The sequence below is a fragment of the Ursus maritimus genome, unplaced genomic scaffold (genome assembly GCF_017311325.1).
Source record: "Ursus maritimus isolate PB19 unplaced genomic scaffold, ASM1731132v1 scaffold_13, whole genome shotgun sequence".
NCBI lineage: Eukaryota > Metazoa > Chordata > Mammalia > Carnivora > Ursidae > Ursus > Ursus maritimus.
In genome coordinates, this window is record NW_024423675.1 from 54,110,950 (window position 1) to 54,128,185 (window position 17,236).

General features: G+C 53.5%; 1 protein-coding gene across 1 annotated transcript in view; it reads right to left on the reverse strand.

The window, feature by feature from the left end:
- Nucleotides 1-6,511: 6,511 nt before the first annotated feature.
- ZC3H12D (zinc finger CCCH-type containing 12D) overlaps nt 6,512-17,236 on the reverse strand; it is a 29,002-nt gene continuing 18,277 nt past the window's right edge. The window contains exons 5-8 of the mRNA XM_040627944.1: nt 13,463-13,697; nt 10,374-10,480; nt 9,128-9,276; nt 6,512-9,094 (exon numbers count right to left, since the gene is read on the reverse strand). Coding sequence (XP_040483878.1) covers nt 8,456-9,094; nt 9,128-9,276; nt 10,374-10,480; nt 13,463-13,697 — 1,130 coding nt within the window. The 3' untranslated portion in view covers nt 6,512-8,455. The remainder of the gene's footprint in view (nt 9,095-9,127; nt 9,277-10,373; nt 10,481-13,462; nt 13,698-17,236) is intronic.

Below are 17,236 nucleotides of genomic sequence, written 5' to 3' on the forward strand. Positions count from 1 at the left end.
CCCCCCCCCCCCCCCCCCCCGGGGATGTCCATGAAGGGACAGGGAAGAAGGCCCTGGATGACAGAGCAGAGCCTGGCTGGGCTCAGGGCCAGCCTAGCTCTGCAAGCCCAGGAGAGGACCCACCTTGAGGGAGGAGGGAGAGGCCGGGAACAGCTGGGACAGACCACTGCACTCCACAGAGGGCCCGCAGCCCTGTGGTCTCTCCACAAACCTCCCCCCACACACCTCGGTAACCCCTCCTTCCTCCCCCCCCACCTTGTCCCCAGGTAACCTTTCATCTGCTCCCTGGCCCTAGAGATTGGTTTATGTGTTCTAGAGTTTTATGTAAATGGGATCATACAGCATGTACTCTAACTGGCTTTTTCCAGCATAATCATTCCGGGATTTATTCGTGTGGCCTATACCAGTGGTTCATGGCCAGGTTGCAGGCCCTGGCGGTGCTCACACACTCTGTAAGGAGCCTACCCCATCAGCATCACTGATAATAATTCATCTGGCTTCCCGGCAGGGAGGAGAAGAGGCCCAAAGATGGGGAAGGAGCTGGGCTGCGGGGGGCAGAGTGCCCTGTGAGAAGCCGCTTCGGGGAACTTCTCTGGGGGCTTCTTTAAAGGGGTTAAAAACCAGAGACTGAGTGACGTGGTACAGGGCCAAAAGATAACCGTCACTCTGGAGAAAATCTGAGGCTGAGCCCCACCAAGGCGTGAGTCCTGCGGGCAGGGGCCACGAACTCAAGTCTTGGGGTGGAAGAAATAGGAAAACCTTCTTGGCACTGGAGTCCCTAAATCACCCTGGGTAAACAAGGGAAGGAAAACCTCCCCAGGGCTCCAGGCGGTGCTTTGCCAATGAATCAAAGGTCAGCAAAGCCATAAATCAACTGCATTTGCACCAAACAGATCATGAAGAGTTATTTTAAACTTGACTTGGCCAAAAAAATTCCCTGGCGCTGAATCAACTCCAAGAACACAAACAGAGAATGGGGAAATGTCCATCTTCCTGCTCTCCCGAGGAATAAGGCCTTGACGCTCCAGGGACGGATTCCCCACAATGAGGGCTGCTTCCTTTCCTGCAGTATCATGATCCCCAGTGTATGCGTTTGTGACCTCGGGTGCCACAAGGTGATGGGTCTGCCACAGAGCAGCGCCGGCTGCTGGCAGGCATAGAGCTTTGGGGGGGGGGGGGGGGGGGGGAGATACCTCCCAGGATCCTTCAATACTCCCAGGAACCAGGGTCTGCACAGGGTTTTCTGGCCATGGAACCAGCATGAGGCTCCCCTGGGCCGTCATGTCACTGACATCAGCCCCATGCTGCCTAGGCTCCAGCCTGTGAGGACTGGCTTTCGATTAAATATGCATGCGTGTATGGAAAGAGGTCTGGAAGGATCTACGCGTCGGTGTTATCACACATCAATTCAAGGTGCCTGAATCTTCCGAATCTTTTATAATGAATGTATAGTTTAGCATTTTTTAAAAGTCGGTGGTGTGTACCAAGGAATTTTTCTCTTGTTATGAAAGCTATTCACTATAGAAGCTTTAGAAAAAATATATAAAGACCAAAAGGAGGAAAGGGTCATCTGGAATCATAATCCCACCACCCAGATATACTCTGTTGACTTTTTAAAAGAATTTCTTTTCTATAAATAGAATATGCATGTTTAACAAAAAGAAATATGGTGCATTCTTTTTTATAACCTACTTTTATACTTCATAATCTATGCTCAGTGTTTTATTTTTTTCTGAACTTCAGTTGATCTTATTGAAATAAATGGGATTTTTAAAGCCTATCTTTGTGATAGAACTTAAAGGTAAACATTATTTATTTTGATTTCAAATTTTTATTTAAATTCTAGTTAGTTAACATATACGGTAAAATTGATTTTAGGTGTAGGACTTAGTGCTCCACCACCTACCTAGAACACCCAGGGCTCATCATAACAAGTGTCCCCCTTAATCCCCATCTCCCATTCAGCCCATCCCCACCCACCTCCCTCCGGCAACCCTCAGTTTGTTCTCTGTTGTTAAGAGTCTCTTACGGTTTGTTTCCCTCTCTTTCTCTCTTTTTCCCCCTTCCCATATGTTCATCTGTTTTGTTTCTTAAATTCCACATATGAGTGAATCATACGGTATTTGTCCTTCTCTGACTAATTTCACTTAGCGTAATACACTCTAGCTCCATCCATATCATTGCAAATGGCAAGATTGCATTCTTCCTGATGGCTGAGGAATATTCCATTGTCTATAGATATCACATCTTCTTTATCCATTCATCAGTCCATGGACACTTGGGCTCTTTCCATAACTGGGCTATTGTTGATAATGCTGCTATAAACATTGGGGTGCAGGTCCCTTTGAATCAGTATTTTTGTATCCTTTGGGTAAATACCTAGTGGTGCAATTACTGGATCACAGGGTAATTCTATTTTTACCTTTTTAAGGAGCCTCCGTACTGTTTTCCAGAGTGTCTGTACTGGTTTGCATTCCCACCAACAGTGTGAGAGGGTTCCCCTCTCTCCACATCGTCGCCAACATCTGTTGTGTCCTGTGTTGTTACTTTTAGCCCTTCTGACCAGTGTGAGGTGGCATCTCCTCATGATTTGGATTTGCGTTTCCCTGAAACGAGTTGATATACGCTCAACATTTTCTGTCATTAACATCCTCTGACAATATCATTTTAATGGCTTATAGTAGTCCATTAAATGGACGTACCATGCTTCATTTAACTCATTTTTTTCTTCAAGGTTGCCAATCAATAGATATTTCTCCGTTGCCTACCACAGGCAAATGACCATGGTGCCATTCTCCAAAGATGCCTACCATGTGTGGACGGACAGGAGGATCGCATTTCCCCGCCTTGTGCAACGAGGGGCTGCCATGCCACGTCTGCTTGGAAGCTCTAAGAATCAGCGCACAGTTGAGCACGTTCTCTTCTTCAGCCCACTTGGAAGCTGGAGACAGAGCCTGCCTCAGCCTGCGTCTCTGTGCCCAGCCCCAGCTAAGCACCCTGGACAAGGAGGACGATGGAGCACAATCCGTGGTCCTGAGCTGCTGGGATTCAGGACTCTTTTGTTTCAGTAACATAACCTCACTGGTCCTGACTGACTGGCCTCAAGGCTGATGGGAAGACAAGGTTAAAGACACAGTCCCAGCCCTCCGAATGTGCATAGCCTTAAGTACAAGACTAAATACTGGAAAGAGTTCAATAATGGACGATAAATAACCATTCAGAGCGAAATCGTTCCAAAGGGTGCCTTGGAGCAGTTGGAAATGTTCAGCCCCAGAAAGGACAGCAGTGAAGAATCCGAGAAGAAGGATGGTTCACGAATCCTGGAATGGCCTGGACCGACTTTGTGGAGGAAGGGGGGAAGAGAAGAGCTTTGAAGCCTGGGGAGATTTGAGGGCAATGGTGGGGGCAGGAGATCAAAGAGGATAGGAGAACAAAGGAGTTACATACAATCAAGTGAAACATGGAACCCAAAGGACCCCTGAGTAGGTGATTTTGTGTGAAGAAGGGGCTTTGAGAAAATGAGATCTAGACACAGTCTCAGAGAAAGGAAAAAGGGCCAGACTGGGAAAAAAATCACTGGTGCACAGAGAGGGACCTCATCTCCATCCTGTGCTTCCTGTCCTTCCTTTGGGGGAGAAATGCCTCTATAAACTACCTCAACAAGAACGGCATCAGTGAGACTGATTTATGGAGGCTTCGTATGGCTTGTTTTAATCACGCAGACACTATTTTCAAGAGTAAGTTTGATTCAGGTAAAGTCAGAACTACTGTGGTTTGCTAACCCTATTTGAGTAATGGCTCAAAAGCTACTGGTAACAACCACACTTTTAACCTTGTCAGCCATGCAGTCAGTGTCTGTCAGTCAGTACCAGTCAATGTCTGCCAGTCAGCCAGCCAGTGTCTGTCAGTCAGTCAATGTATGTCAGTCAGACAGTGCCAGTCAGTGTCAGTGAGTCAGTCAGCCAATTAGTGTCAGTCAGTGTCCATCAGTGTCAGTCATTCAGTGTCAGTGATTCAGCCAGCCAGTCCATGTCTGTCAGTCAGACAGTGTCAGTGGGTCACTCAGTCACTGTGTGTCAGTCAGTATCAGTGTCACTGAGTCAGCCAGTGTCAGTCAGTGTCATTCAGTGTCACTGAATCAGTCAGCGTCTGTCAGCCAGTGTCAATGAGTCAGTCAACCAGACAGTGTCTGTCAGTCAGCCAGCCAGCTAGTTAATATGAATGGCATTCAACTGGTTTCTGAGTACTGTGCCCCTTTGCCTTTCTGCTTATTTATCCAGCATCTTTCTGGGCATTGGGATACGGGTGTCATTCCTCCATAAGGACAGAGAGGTGACATTGTTTCCCCAGGAACTCAGAGCAAAGTAATTACAAGCTGGGTCAAGCCCTCAGCCCCTCATTTTCAGCTTGGCTGCCAGCAGCTGGGCTGAGTGCTCTGATTCTGAGAGCTTCCTGAGCTCTAGAGGGCATCAGTTCAGAAGTGAGTCAAAGGGAACAAGGTCACCTTTTGACTCTGAAGAGCCACTTCCTGCCCTGCAGGGGTTTTTGGCAGTCTCCCACCTAAGTGCTCATCTGGCTGCAATCCGGGACTGGCAAGGTTAACACAACGATACCTCAGGCCCTGTAGCAGCAGGCCCTCCAACTTCCAGTCACAGGGAGCTGTGTTGTCTGTGAACGGGCCCGTGCGTGCTTTTTCCTAATGAAGCGAGAAAGAGAATAAACACAGCAGCTCCTTTCTCAGGCAGGACGAGAGCTGGAGGTGGAGGAGGGTGGGGCCATCCTAAGCCCGGGCCCAATGCCAGACTTGAACATTGCTGTGGGCATTCGTTTTGTCTGCCTGGACACTGTCCCCTTCCTTAGTTCTGAGGGAACTGCTCAGCATCCCCTTAAACCTCCCGACGCCCACCAACCATGTAGGTTCTGGCAGAAGCTGACAATCCCAGTACATGCCCTCACTAGAGTCAGAGCGGGGCATGAGACCCAGCTGCCCCCATTGTAGCGCCTCACGGTGACTGTCACAGTGATGGGTCCAGGGACGGGAGCATGACCCAACCCAGGCCAATCGATTCTTCCCGGGGTTTTTCTGAGGCCGAAAGTCCTTTAGCTGAAAAGATATGTGCCTAGGTCTGCCAACAGAGTGGCTCTCAAAACCTCAGGAGGAGAGAATAATCCCACATGCAGAAGAAAACCGAAGAGAGAACCCTGACAGACAGCGTTCAAGCCCCCAGTTCCAGCCAACCCCGCAGCTGCTTCCACCCCTGGCCTCCCGCCTCTTGGTTTGTGAGCCATGCTTGTGACCAACGAGCCTCGCCCAATACAAACCGGCATCCTTGCTGCCCAGTTAGGCCTACCCCTACTGACCTCATGTGGACATAGCTGATCCCGTTTGTGGTTTGCTCAAGACCCCCGACTTCTCCTCTTGAGCCCCTCGCAGCAGAGGTGGGCAGAGAAAGCCAAGGAAGGCCCACTCAGCCCTTGGGAGGATGCAGTGGACAGCCCCTGAGGCAGAGGCCCCGGGGACCAGCACCTGCCTTGGACACATGTGGCCTTTCCCAACTATAAAGCGTGCACGACTTATCTTGGGCTCTGACATTCTGGGTATGGAACATGTTCTCTGGCTTGTCTCTTTGTAGCTCCACGCAGGCAGCTTCATGGGCAGGAGGCCGTCCCCCAGGACATCTCCACCTAGAAGGACCCCAGGCTTGGTTGAATTCTGTGCTATCAACTCTCTTGAAATTCTTAATCACTTTTGAACGAGGAGCCCTGCATTTTAATTTTACACGGGTCCCCACAAGTTATGTAGCTGGTCCTGGCCCTGGACATTCCCTCAGGGTGGGATTTGTGATTTCAAGTGGTTGCTCCAGCTCCCAGAGCCCCCTCCCCCATCCCTTCATGCCTCTTCCCCTCCCCTTACATTCCCCCCACCCCCGGCCATGCTCTTCTCCCCATAGGGACTATTCTCCCAGACACAGGGAGCTCTCCCTGTGCCAGCTGGCAGCTGAGTTCTAGGTAAAATCCTGAGGGCTGGGATTCGTTTTATCTGGAACAATGCTGACATGAGGGGCTTCTCTTGCTTCTACCCCTTTAGCCCCTGATATTCTGCAGTTCTGCCTCAAACTGCCTTCCAGAGGCTTCTGGGAAAACTGCACCAGCAAAATCATGGGTCTGGCACCCCGCTCCTCAGATTGGAGCAATCGAGGATTCTGGTGCAAGTTGTCACAAGAAGAGTGGTTTTATGAGATTGCTTTGTGGGTCTGTAGTGAGGGTTTTCACAGTCTGGCAAACAGACAGGCAGCCCGTGAACATCCAGCAAAGGCACGTCCTCGCCTTGGGCCTCGCTGCCTCCCCTGGAAAAGGTGGACGCCAGCCTCTTCACCCCCAAGAGAGGAATAACACTACATAAAGCAGCCATAACATCAGTCTTCACACCCACAATATTTAACGTGAAAACCTGACCTAAGGGGAGAAGCCGACATGGGAGAAAATGATATACAATCTGGTAACAGGGAGCCCAGGTGTGGATAAAAGTGATTTATTTTTGGATCATGTAACAGTTATGCAACAAGGACCATTTCACTCACCCGTCCATCCACGTTTTGTGTCATAAAGACATACGAATACTTTGGAAAAGATTCCAAAGGGGATTACACCGAAATGTGCTGTCTCTTCACTTGTTTTTGTGCTTGTCTGAATCACAGTGAACCAAATAAAATAGCTTTACAGCTTACTAAAACTCAAACTTGTCCTCAAAGGAAGCAGTTTAAACATTTCCAACTGTAAGTCAGCCGTGCAACCATTCCTCATCAGGAGACAGATCAGAGAGACAAAAGCAGCTCTAACATAAGACAAAAACACCAGGAAGGATATTCAATTTATCTAGAAAGAGTGGACCCTCTTCAGGACTGAGGTGCCCAAATAATAAGATACAACTGTGGGTGCAGTGTCCTCTTTGGAAAAAAGGCGTAAAGAACAGATCTGGCTGAAGCATGCTTAGAAGCTGGTTTTAAAAGATGAGAGGGGTCACAGGGAGACACAAGGTCACTCTATGTCCGCTGCAGCATTTTCCATGAATTAGAGGGCTGGAAGGCGACTCTCCCAGTCTGCACCCTGGCCTGTGCCGACAATGCACACAGCTGAGTGATGCACTGAGAAGAGTTTCCCTTGGCACTCACCAGTCTGCAGGGAACTTTCAGGGGTTGGAGCTAATTTTCCACTGGGAGGTGCCTCACACTCTCCCCGATAGCCCAGCCACCAAGGGCCCTCATGAGCAAATGAGCCAAGACCTGTACAGCTGGGCTTGTAACCCGGAGTGAATGGTGGGTGCCCCCTAGAGATGCTGGGACTCCCGGAGGATGCAGGGTCCACCCTCTGGAAGCACGGTCTCATTTCTTGTCCATTGCAAATGGGTGGGTCCCTCTGCCCCAAAAGTCAAAGCAGCAGCTGGCTGGAAGAAACAGCAAGGGTGGAAGGGGGCAATAAACTTCCATGACTGAGGCTCAGCTCAGCTCTTCACTGACCCACCTCGAGGTTTCTGGGCACAAGGCCTGACTCACTGGGCCTTGGCTCATGTATGAGGTGTGGCTTAGAAAGCTCAGCCAGTAGAGGACCCATGGTAGAAAATGCCCTGATGGACGGCTGAATCACACGGGATGCTTAGGCCTGAGTCAAGTGGGGTTTGTGTGTGCGTGTAGGGGGTGACAGCCTCAGGGACAGACTGTCAGGACACCGTGCCCCTGCCCTGCCTCCACAGACCGGCACAGCCACAGTCTCAGAGTGACAGGTGGAGCCCATGCATCAGGCTAGAACTCTAAGTTCCCCTCAGGAGGTAAGAAACAGCCCATATGAAAACCTCCAGATGCCAAAACCTCCATCAACCAACTGACTACATATTTCAAAAGTGATTTGATACAATAAAATTCAAGGCCATTTACCAGGATTTTTCAAACTCTGGCCCATGACCCACATCAAGTTGACTCGGCTACCAAGGGTAGCCAGGTGCACCCGCCTGTGGCTGACAAGCAGGAGTTTCATACCCGGCTAGGTTATGTGGAGTGCGCTCTGAGATTTCCCATGCCACTCTTTCTGGTGTGACCCATTAAATTGCTCCTGTGACCCACTTGTGGATCCCAACTGCAGCTTGACAAAACAGCCATGGAGTGTTCTGGACAAACCCTTGGAGCCGTCATGGGACGTGTAGTCTTATAGACGGAAGAGATCACTCCCTCCACGGAAGGGGGCAACCTTATGGACCCCCAGCAGCAAGCCCTGCAGTGTCAGTGAGGGTGGTCAGGTGCCACCACGGGCCCGGCTGCGCGTGAGGAAGCTGGCTTCCCTGACCATCTGGAAAGAAAAGGGGGCTGCAAAGTGGCTCGCCCCAGGAATAGCCTGACAACCGGCCCTGCCCAAGTGGCAAGGCAACACTGGGACATCACTTGTGGTGGCTCGGATGAGTTCCTTAGGATTTCCCCCCAGGCGCACCAGCCCTCTGGAATTTCTGGATGAGAAGGATGAGCCTGGTGACGTCGGAGTGCTCGGGGAACAGGGCCATGACGCTGTCCACCTGGTGCGGCGGGAAGATGCTGCAGAGCGCGATGCGCGCCCGCCCGCGCGCGTCCACCTCGCCGGCAGCGGAGGGAGGCGCGGAGCCCGAGGGTCCCCCGAAGGCGCCGTCGCCCCAGCCGCGTTCCGCCCAGGCCGAGCGGCCCAGGAACCGGCCGGCCGCCGGTGGGAGCGCGCGCGCGTCGGCGGGCCGTCTGCGCTGGGGGAGCACGTCACCGTGCGGGGCCCCGGGGCCGTGCCCCCCGCGCGGCCCGAGCTGCGGGCCGGACGGGGCCTGGGGGCTCGGGAGGCCGGGCAGGGCTGCCGGGGACGGCGAGGCCCCAGGCGCCCCCCAGTCCGGACGGCGCGGCCGGGGCGTGAGGCCTGCGTCCCGAGGGGGCGCCCCGAGGAGCCCCGGCTCGTCGCTGAAGGCGAGCCGCGAGAAGCTGCCTTCGAGCGCCGCCACGTCGGCCGCCGGCCGCGCCGAGGGCAGGCTGAGCGCGCCGGGCTCCGGGGTCCCCGTCCAGGTCGCGGCGGGAACGCCCCGGGGGCCGCCCTGCTCCGCCCGGGCCGCCGCCGCCGCCGCCACCCGCACGCTCCGCCGCCGCTCCGCCTCCGCGCCGGCGCCCCGCCAAGCCCGCGTTTGCGCGCGAAGCTCGTCGGCCACCGCCAGCTGCGCCAAGTGCGGCCTCTCCGGGTGGTAGAACTTGCACTTGACGCCGTAGGTGCATTTCTTGCCTGGAAGGGGCGGGGGAGGAGGAGAGGGCGGGGTGAGACCTCGGAAGGGAGAGGCTGTGTGGGGCTGGGGTGTGGGGGGCGCGCGGTCCTTCTTGGACGTTCCTCCGGCCCACTGCAGGATTGGGCAGGACGAGGTGGGGAGAAGTGCCGGGGTGGGGGGGCCGGGTTAGATGGGTGAGGGTGTGAGTGCCCCGTTGTGTAGGGCGCTGGACCCAGTAATCTCAGTGTCAGGCCGGGAGATTGGCGGTATGGAAACTCCCTTTGGCCAGGAACTGAGACCAAACCTCTAGGTCCAATGACCTTCGACCTCCACTTCCCCAGGGGCCCTGTGGATAGGGCCAGCCTCGGGGATAGGGTGGAGAGCAGGTGCTCGAGGCAAAAGATTGCACTTCCAGTTCTGCCTCAGTTTCCACCATTGGCCTCATTCCTTCTAACCATGCCCGCTCCCTCCCTCCAGGTGGTTCTAATAGAGGTGATCCTGTAATTTATCGCCCAAACCTGGACACTGCTGGGAGAGAATGGGAGCAAGATGAGCCAACCTGACTGTATGTGTGGTCACCTTAATTCCACCAAGAAACGACTTTGAATATCACCTAAGGTTTTTTAAAATTCTATGATCACAAGAAACAAAACCTGGGGATGTGAAACAAAAAAACAAACTCACCCAAGCGTTAGTGAAAAGAGCTGGCTAGAAGTGCTCTAGGATAAAGTCCTTAATTCGTAATGGATAGCATTGACCAAAGTCCGTGAAGGGATGGGGGTGGGGGGGTGGCGGGGCAGGACGCAGACCCGAGGTGCCAGAGTGCCAGGTGAAGGGACTGAGGAGGTGGAGCTTGGGGCTACACACCACCTCCGGGCTTCCTGGATACGACTTTGCTCTGTGTGTGATCCCTGCCTCTGGCCCTCGCAAAGGATGTCACTTCATCTTTACAATAATCCTGTCAGCACATGTGGACCAGAGACGTTCAGTTAGATCTCCAATGTCACACAGCTAGTTAGGAGAGGAACCCAGACTAGAACCCAGGCTGCGGACTCTGCCCTGTGCTGCCCCGACACGGGACCTGACCCGGGATCTCGGGGCGTGGGGTGCTACCCACCATAGGGGCAGTGCTGCCAGGATGGCTCTGGGGGCTTCGGCTTCCTGCTCAGGAAGTTGCTCAGGGTGGGTCCCCGGCGGCCCAGGGGGTCATCTGGAGGCATGAACCTGTAAACAAGCACAGGGGGGCAACTGCAGAACCCACAGAAACTCACCCTGGCACCTGTATGGGAAGCAGGCCCAAGCCAGCCAGAGCCAGAATCGCAGCACCGGGCCTCGTGTTGGCATGGGCTCCCCGTGCAGGGCTACTTCTCCCACCCCGGGGGGCAGGGGGTGTCGCATTTGAGAACAGGACCCCGGGAGGGGCAGAGCACGGATCTCAGGAGAGCCACCGCAGGCCTCTTGGGGAGCATCTCCAGCAGCGCCAGAATCAGCTAGCAACACCTTTCAGAAGGCAGGCTCCTGGCTTCACCCAAGTCCTGCTTCACGAACGCTCAGGTGGTTCAGGAACCTGCATTGTAACAACTCCCCAGGTGGTTTTTACCCGCTATAATGGAAGCATCTTTGCTCTAGGGCTCCCCTGGGCCCTGGTCTGAAAGCGACTCTAAGCTGCTTTCCCCCTGTCCTGAACAGAAGGGCCGAGACCGCCCAGGGCTACAAACAGATGTGGCCTGTGAGCGCCCATGCTCAGGTCCCACTTCTCCTGCATGGCCCCGCAGCTCTGGACCTAGGCCGGCGGGGGATAAATATTAATTGAGTTTGAGACGCCAGCTGGGGAGCCAGTGAAGAAGCAGCTCGCAGGTGCTGCGGGCGCACAGAGCCTCAGCACAGGCCCAGCCCCTCCTCCGAAAACCCAGGGGGCACTGGGTTTGGTCTCAGCTTGTGGGGCCGCCTGCCCCCAGCCCTGTTCTCGGATACCACCCTGCCCCCTTTCTGCCCCTTCCCGGTCTCCCTGGCATTAAGTCTCAAGGAAGGGAATGCATCCTCAGCGCACCCACAGCTCAGAGGGGGAGACGTGCCTTGGAAGGAAGGCTCCCCTCCTTTACTGTCATCCATCTTTTTCTGTGAATACTTTTGTTCTCAGGAGACACTTCCAGGTCATACAAAGGTTCCGCTAGGAGTTGTGGATCCTACATGGGGGGCCTGTTTTTAATGGGTTGGTGTCCCTCTGAGAGTCAGGGGTCATCCTGAGTCTGCGGTGCAGACCACGTACACCAGGCCAGCCCAGAACCAGCAGTCCCCAGTCCCAGGCAGCCTCCGTGGCTCAGATCCCAGCTACACAGCCAGCTTCTCCCAGCTGGGCTCTGACCAAGAATCTGGGGAGCCGCCCACTGCGGTTATTAGAGGTTCCCAAAGGCTTCACCTCCTGCTCTCCGCCAGGCCTCGGCCACGGCGAGGAGGGCCAAGAGGGCCCTATGGACGTGCCCGTGGCACTGGGGCAGGCGTCCTCACCCACGGCAGGCAGGCAGGCTCTGCCTTCTGGCAGCCGAGGGACCTTCTGGCAGGCCCTTAGCAGAAGCCAGTGCGTCAAAAGGCCTTGGCCAGGGCCCCGGGCTGTCGCCAGGCCAAAGGCAGCCATGATCCATCAGACCTCAGTGAGGATTTTCTGGAACCCACTGTTATCAGACTTGCCAGATTTCTCTGGGCCTGAGCTGGGTAGAGGGAACCACTGGCCTTGAGTATGTGCACATGACCATGGGGGCTACTGGGGGGTAGCTGCTTGCAAGCATCTGCTCTGGGGCTTAGGAGGGTGGGAGTCAGGGCAAGCGTGTCCTGGCGTGGCCTGAAAGTACGTGCTACCTCTTACGGGGTACAGTTCTCCCTAGCCCTCACAACCATCGCAGACAGAAGTATGGTTATTCCAAGTGTGGTTAACTCAAGGTGAGGAGCATGGAGTTCGGTGAGATTGAAGGATTTCCCCCAGGACACACAGCCCACGAACGGCAGAGCCTCCATTTGGACCCTCACCTGCTGCCTGCAAGGCCCTAGCTTTCCGCAGCACACCGCGCTGCCCGCCGGGCTTCGAGACCAGGCGCTGGTCTGCGGCGTGCAACTGGCCTGACCCAGCCGACCTGTCACCTGCCCCCATCCTCCCTTCCCCATGGCCACTCCCTCACGGGCTCACTCACTCGTTCATCTACAACTAGTTCTTCAGGGCCTGCGATGTGCCAGGCTTGCTGGGCCATGGCCGACAAGACGCATACAGTCCCTATCCTCACAGAGTTGGGAGCTGCTCTTTAATCACATTTCTAAAGGCCAGTCCTAGAGCCCAGAAGGAGAATGAATCTATCATTGCCTGGAACAGAAACTGAAGTGGGAGTGACGTCCCGGCTTGCTGGGCCCGCCCCACCTCCGCCCAGCCTGTGCTAGCCTCAGACCCATGCCCACCTTGCCGGGCTCCTGGCCTACGCCTTTAGCACGCCTGAGGACGTCTGCCATGCTTCCTCCCCGCCTTAGCTCCGTCCGGGAACCCTCGCACCTGCTAATGGGTTCGTGCCTTGCGTCCCTGACATGGCCCTCCCCCGGCTATAGCTGGTTGGTTCAGGGTGGACCTGACCCAGGGGAACCAACCTAGGGGACAGAAGAACCAACTAGATTCTCTTGAAAATTTCAACCAACAGGTATTGAGACAGACTCAATTCTAAGATATCCACAACCCCAGAGAAGAGATGACTCCCATATGTAAGACGAAACTTTCAAAAAAAGACATAAACATTAAATAAGTGAGTGGAAGCACAACGAAGTTCAGATTTTCCCCATGATGACCCTTCCGGTGCTCTTACTTACTTGCACTAGTAAGTGCTTAAAAATAAAAGCAACACGTTGATGGTGCCCCAGCCCGTGCTTTGCCCACCTGTGGGCAACTCGGTGCCAGGTCAGCCACGTGTGGGCATGGGAACAGAAGGGTCATGGACAGTTGGGAAAAGGTGGTCACGAAAGAGAGGAGACCCAGGGGGACAGGGAGAGGTTCTGCGGCCCGGGAGGGAGAGCGGGTGACTTCGGGTGGGCTCCATCTCCAGGGCTGGGTGCCCTTTGCTTTGGTGTGGTGTGCCTGTGACTGCAAGCCCCCCACCCCGGCTTAGGCTGGTTGGAGTGGCCGGTCGCCCCAGCCCCCACCCCCGGCCAAGGACCCCCTGAGCCGCCACATACCGATCATTGACGAAGGAGAACATGAGCAGCCTCTGCTCAATGAACCACTTCCACTCGGGGTTCTCGCTCTGAAGGTCACGGTAGTTGTCGTTGGAGACGATGACCCCATCCAGCTCGTAGGCCACCTTCACGATGTAGCGGTCGTCGTAGCAGACCACCCGCTTGCCGTTCACCTTGCGGGACGGGGTGTACACGAGCACCGCCTGCCTCTCCAGCGCCTCCAGCACGTGCTGCTCTGGGGGCCACAGGGCGGGCGGGAGACAGGCTGTAGCAGCTTCCGGGGCCGGGCTCCCACCCCTAAAACCATTCTCACATCACCCGGCACGCTCGGCCGCTCGGGGAGCCTCTCGAGCCAACTCCCTCCTCCCCCACCAGCGGCCCCGCCTGGCAGACAAGGAGCAGGGAGGTCTGGAGAGGCACGGGCCGCAGCCTGGGATCAAGGGGACTCTTGGCTTCTGTCCTGCCCGAGTCACAACGGAAGTCCCGAGAACGGGACTTAACAAGGGAGAGTCACTCTAGAAGGCAGAGTGAAGCCATAGCTCTTGTCCTTTTGATGGTTACATGACATAATGCGCCTGCCACACTAGACACAAGACACGGTCTGGAGAAAGACATTCACATTGTAACTGGAATCCTGGCAATGCCTTAGAAGTTACTAGAAGACTTGTATCCACCTGGAAGGCTCCTGCCTGGCCCGTAGCTCAGAGCCACTGTCTTTCTTCCGCATGGTATAGGCATCAGCCTGGGACGCCTTCAGGGTAGAGCATAACACAGCTCTGAGGGACACAAGAGCATCATAGGTGGGGTCTGGGGGTAAGAATCTATAACCTGGGTTCCGGTCTCAGCGCCAGCTCTTAGGTACCCCATCCCTCTCTGAACACCAGAGTTTGCATTTACTATAAAATGAGGACGGTAACTCCTCCTTCACGTCCTCGGTGTCTGTGAGTAGACTGGATGAGCTCGTGTGGGCGACAGGTCCTGTGCAGCCTGGTGAGGAGCCGAACGTGTATCACGTCCCGCAAGGTCTCTTACGGGAGCTCAAGTCCACGTCCCTGGAAAGTCTCCTCTTTGACCCGAGTTTTGCCTTTGGAGGCTTGCAAAGAAAATCCCTCCTACCGATAACAGTTACTCAGACTTGGGGAAGCACCGGCATGTATTTCACGAATTGTTTCTTCTCTCAAATCGACACCCTTTCCCGCATGACATGGTTTCCAGACTTCTAAAAAGTACATAACGCACAGAGGGTACCAGCATACGTTTACCTGTGCAGCACTCCCGTAGAGGACTCGCGTGCGGCCATGCTTCCGGGACCCCATTGGCCACCCCACTCTGCGGCTCCCCTCAACGTAGCCCAATGTTTAGAACGTGATGTTTATAATTCCCTTCCTTTCATTTTTAAAAATGTGTATGTATCCATCCCCCCAAATGACTATTTCTAATGTGGTTAGGACCCTCTGGACTTCACACAAATGGAATCGTGGGTACACATTCTCGAGGACTTGCTTTCTCCCTTCAACGTTGTGTTGGGGAGGTTGGGCTGTGACCGTAGGGTCACTGCTGTGGTTCTGCTCGTAAGTCTCTGGGAACAGAAGTACAAGGATTTCTCCAGGGAGGACCTCTAAGAGTGATGGTGCTGAGTTGTAGGGAAAGGCACTTTCCAAGACAATGCCGAATTGTTTTCCAAAGTGGGTATAAGTTACTACCCAACGCAGCATTTTAGAAGACCTTGTCAATGCTTGGCATTTTCAGGTTTCTGACTTTTTGCCCATTGGGTGGGCGTACAGTGGCCTCTTATTGTGGTTTTATTTTGCATTTCTTCGGATACTAATGAGATTGAGCATCTTGTCATGTGTTTATTGGCCATTTCTGTTTTCTCTTCAGTGAAAGGCCTATTCATGCTTTCGTTCATCTTTCTGTTGGTCCTTTGTCTTTGTCTTATTAATTTGGAGAAACTCTCTATAGATTCTGGATGGTAATCGTTCATCAGGAATGTGCGATGGATGGCCTCTCCCAGTTCAAGGCTTGTCTTTTCATTTTTTTGTTTTTGTGGTATCCACTAATGAACAGAAGCTTTTATTTTAATGCAGTCAAATTTATGAATCTTTCCCCTGAAGCTCTGCGCTTGTTGTGACTTGTGTAAAAACTCCTTCCCTACCCCAAAGTGATTTCCCTACCCGTTACCCATACTGCATTTAAATATTACACAACTGCTGAGAGCCACCATTCGCCATGTTCAGCCAGTAAAGAATGATTTGGGGTAACTGGTTCCTGGTGAAGAACCGAACACAAGTATTTATCCCCACCTCCTTCTCATGATTCCATTGAAGTGGCAGTGAAGATGTAGACGACAGGGAGGGAGTCCATAATCACACTGAAATGGGCCACGGAACAGCAGCAAACCCAGGATGACAGCAATGAAACCAGGAGAGCAGCAAACCAGGAAACCATATTGACCCCGTAGCACATAGGGAGCCACAGCCCAGAATTGGCACCTGGATGGCTGAATCAGTTAAATGGCTGCCTTTGGCTCAGGTCATGGTCTCAGGGTCCTGGGATTGAGTCCCACATTGGGCTCCCTGCTCAGTGGGGAGCAGCCTTCTCCCTCTCCTCCCCACTCTTGCTCTCTCTCTCTCTCTCTGTTGCTATCTCTCCCTCTCTCTCAAATAAATAAAATCTTTAAAAAATAATAAAAAAAATAATAATAAAAAGAAACTATTAAAAAGAAGGCTGAGTGGGGCGCCTGGGTGGCACAGCGGTTAAGCGTCTGCCTTCGGCTCAGGGCGTGATCCCGGCGTTATGGGATCGAGCCCCACATCAGGCTCCTCTGCTGGGAGCCTGCTTCTTCCTCTCCCACTCCCCCTGCTTGTGTTCCCTCTCTCGCTGGCTGTCTCTATCTCTGTCAAATAAATAAAATCTTAAAAAAAAAAAAAAAAAAAAGAAGGCTGAGTGGAGGGGGTGCCATTCTCCTGCAAAGGCCCAGAGCATTCAGGCCCATAGAGAGGGAGTGGGAGGAGGGCAGAAGTCAGGGTGAGGGCTACTCATGGGGCAGCTGCATCAACCCTTTCCCTAACTTTACCACTATAAGGAAAGTGAGGCATCACTAGGAAGGGGGAGGTTCCCATGTGGCCTTTGACCTCCTAGAGTAAAACCATCATCATTGTGGCATTGCAGTGAGCATGGGCTGGGCTGCCCAGCCACCCGCCCACTGCAGACAGGTAAGTAAGCCCAAGTGAAATCTGATGGTCAGCCCTGCCACTCTGGGAAAGATCTACATGCCAGGAGAGAAAACACAAGGAAATCACATAGATATGTATCTAACCAACCTGGCTCTTCATTTGCAAATAAAAACTGGTCACCGAACAATCACTAGACTTTTGAGAAGACATAACAGCACAGACATATATGCAGAGAGAGAGAGAGAGAGAGAGAGGAGAGAGAGGAGGGTGAACAAAGAGAACTGGCCCCACAAAAAAAAATAGGATTCACAGAACTTAAGAGAACTTTTTAAAGTCTATATTACTATAGAAATAGTCACCAGATTCTACATCCCTAAGACAAGAGTATCGTTTCATTTAAGAAAGAAAGGCAGAGAATCTGAAAGAGAAGATCAGTAACTGGTGACACTGATAGAATTAAACACAACACCAAAAGCTCTCAGTTAAAAGGCTGAAACTGGGTGTCTCAGTTGTTAAGCATCTGCCCTTGGCTCAGGTCTTGATCACAGGGTCCTGGGATCGAGCCCCGCATTGGGCTCCCTGCTCAGCGGGAAGTCTG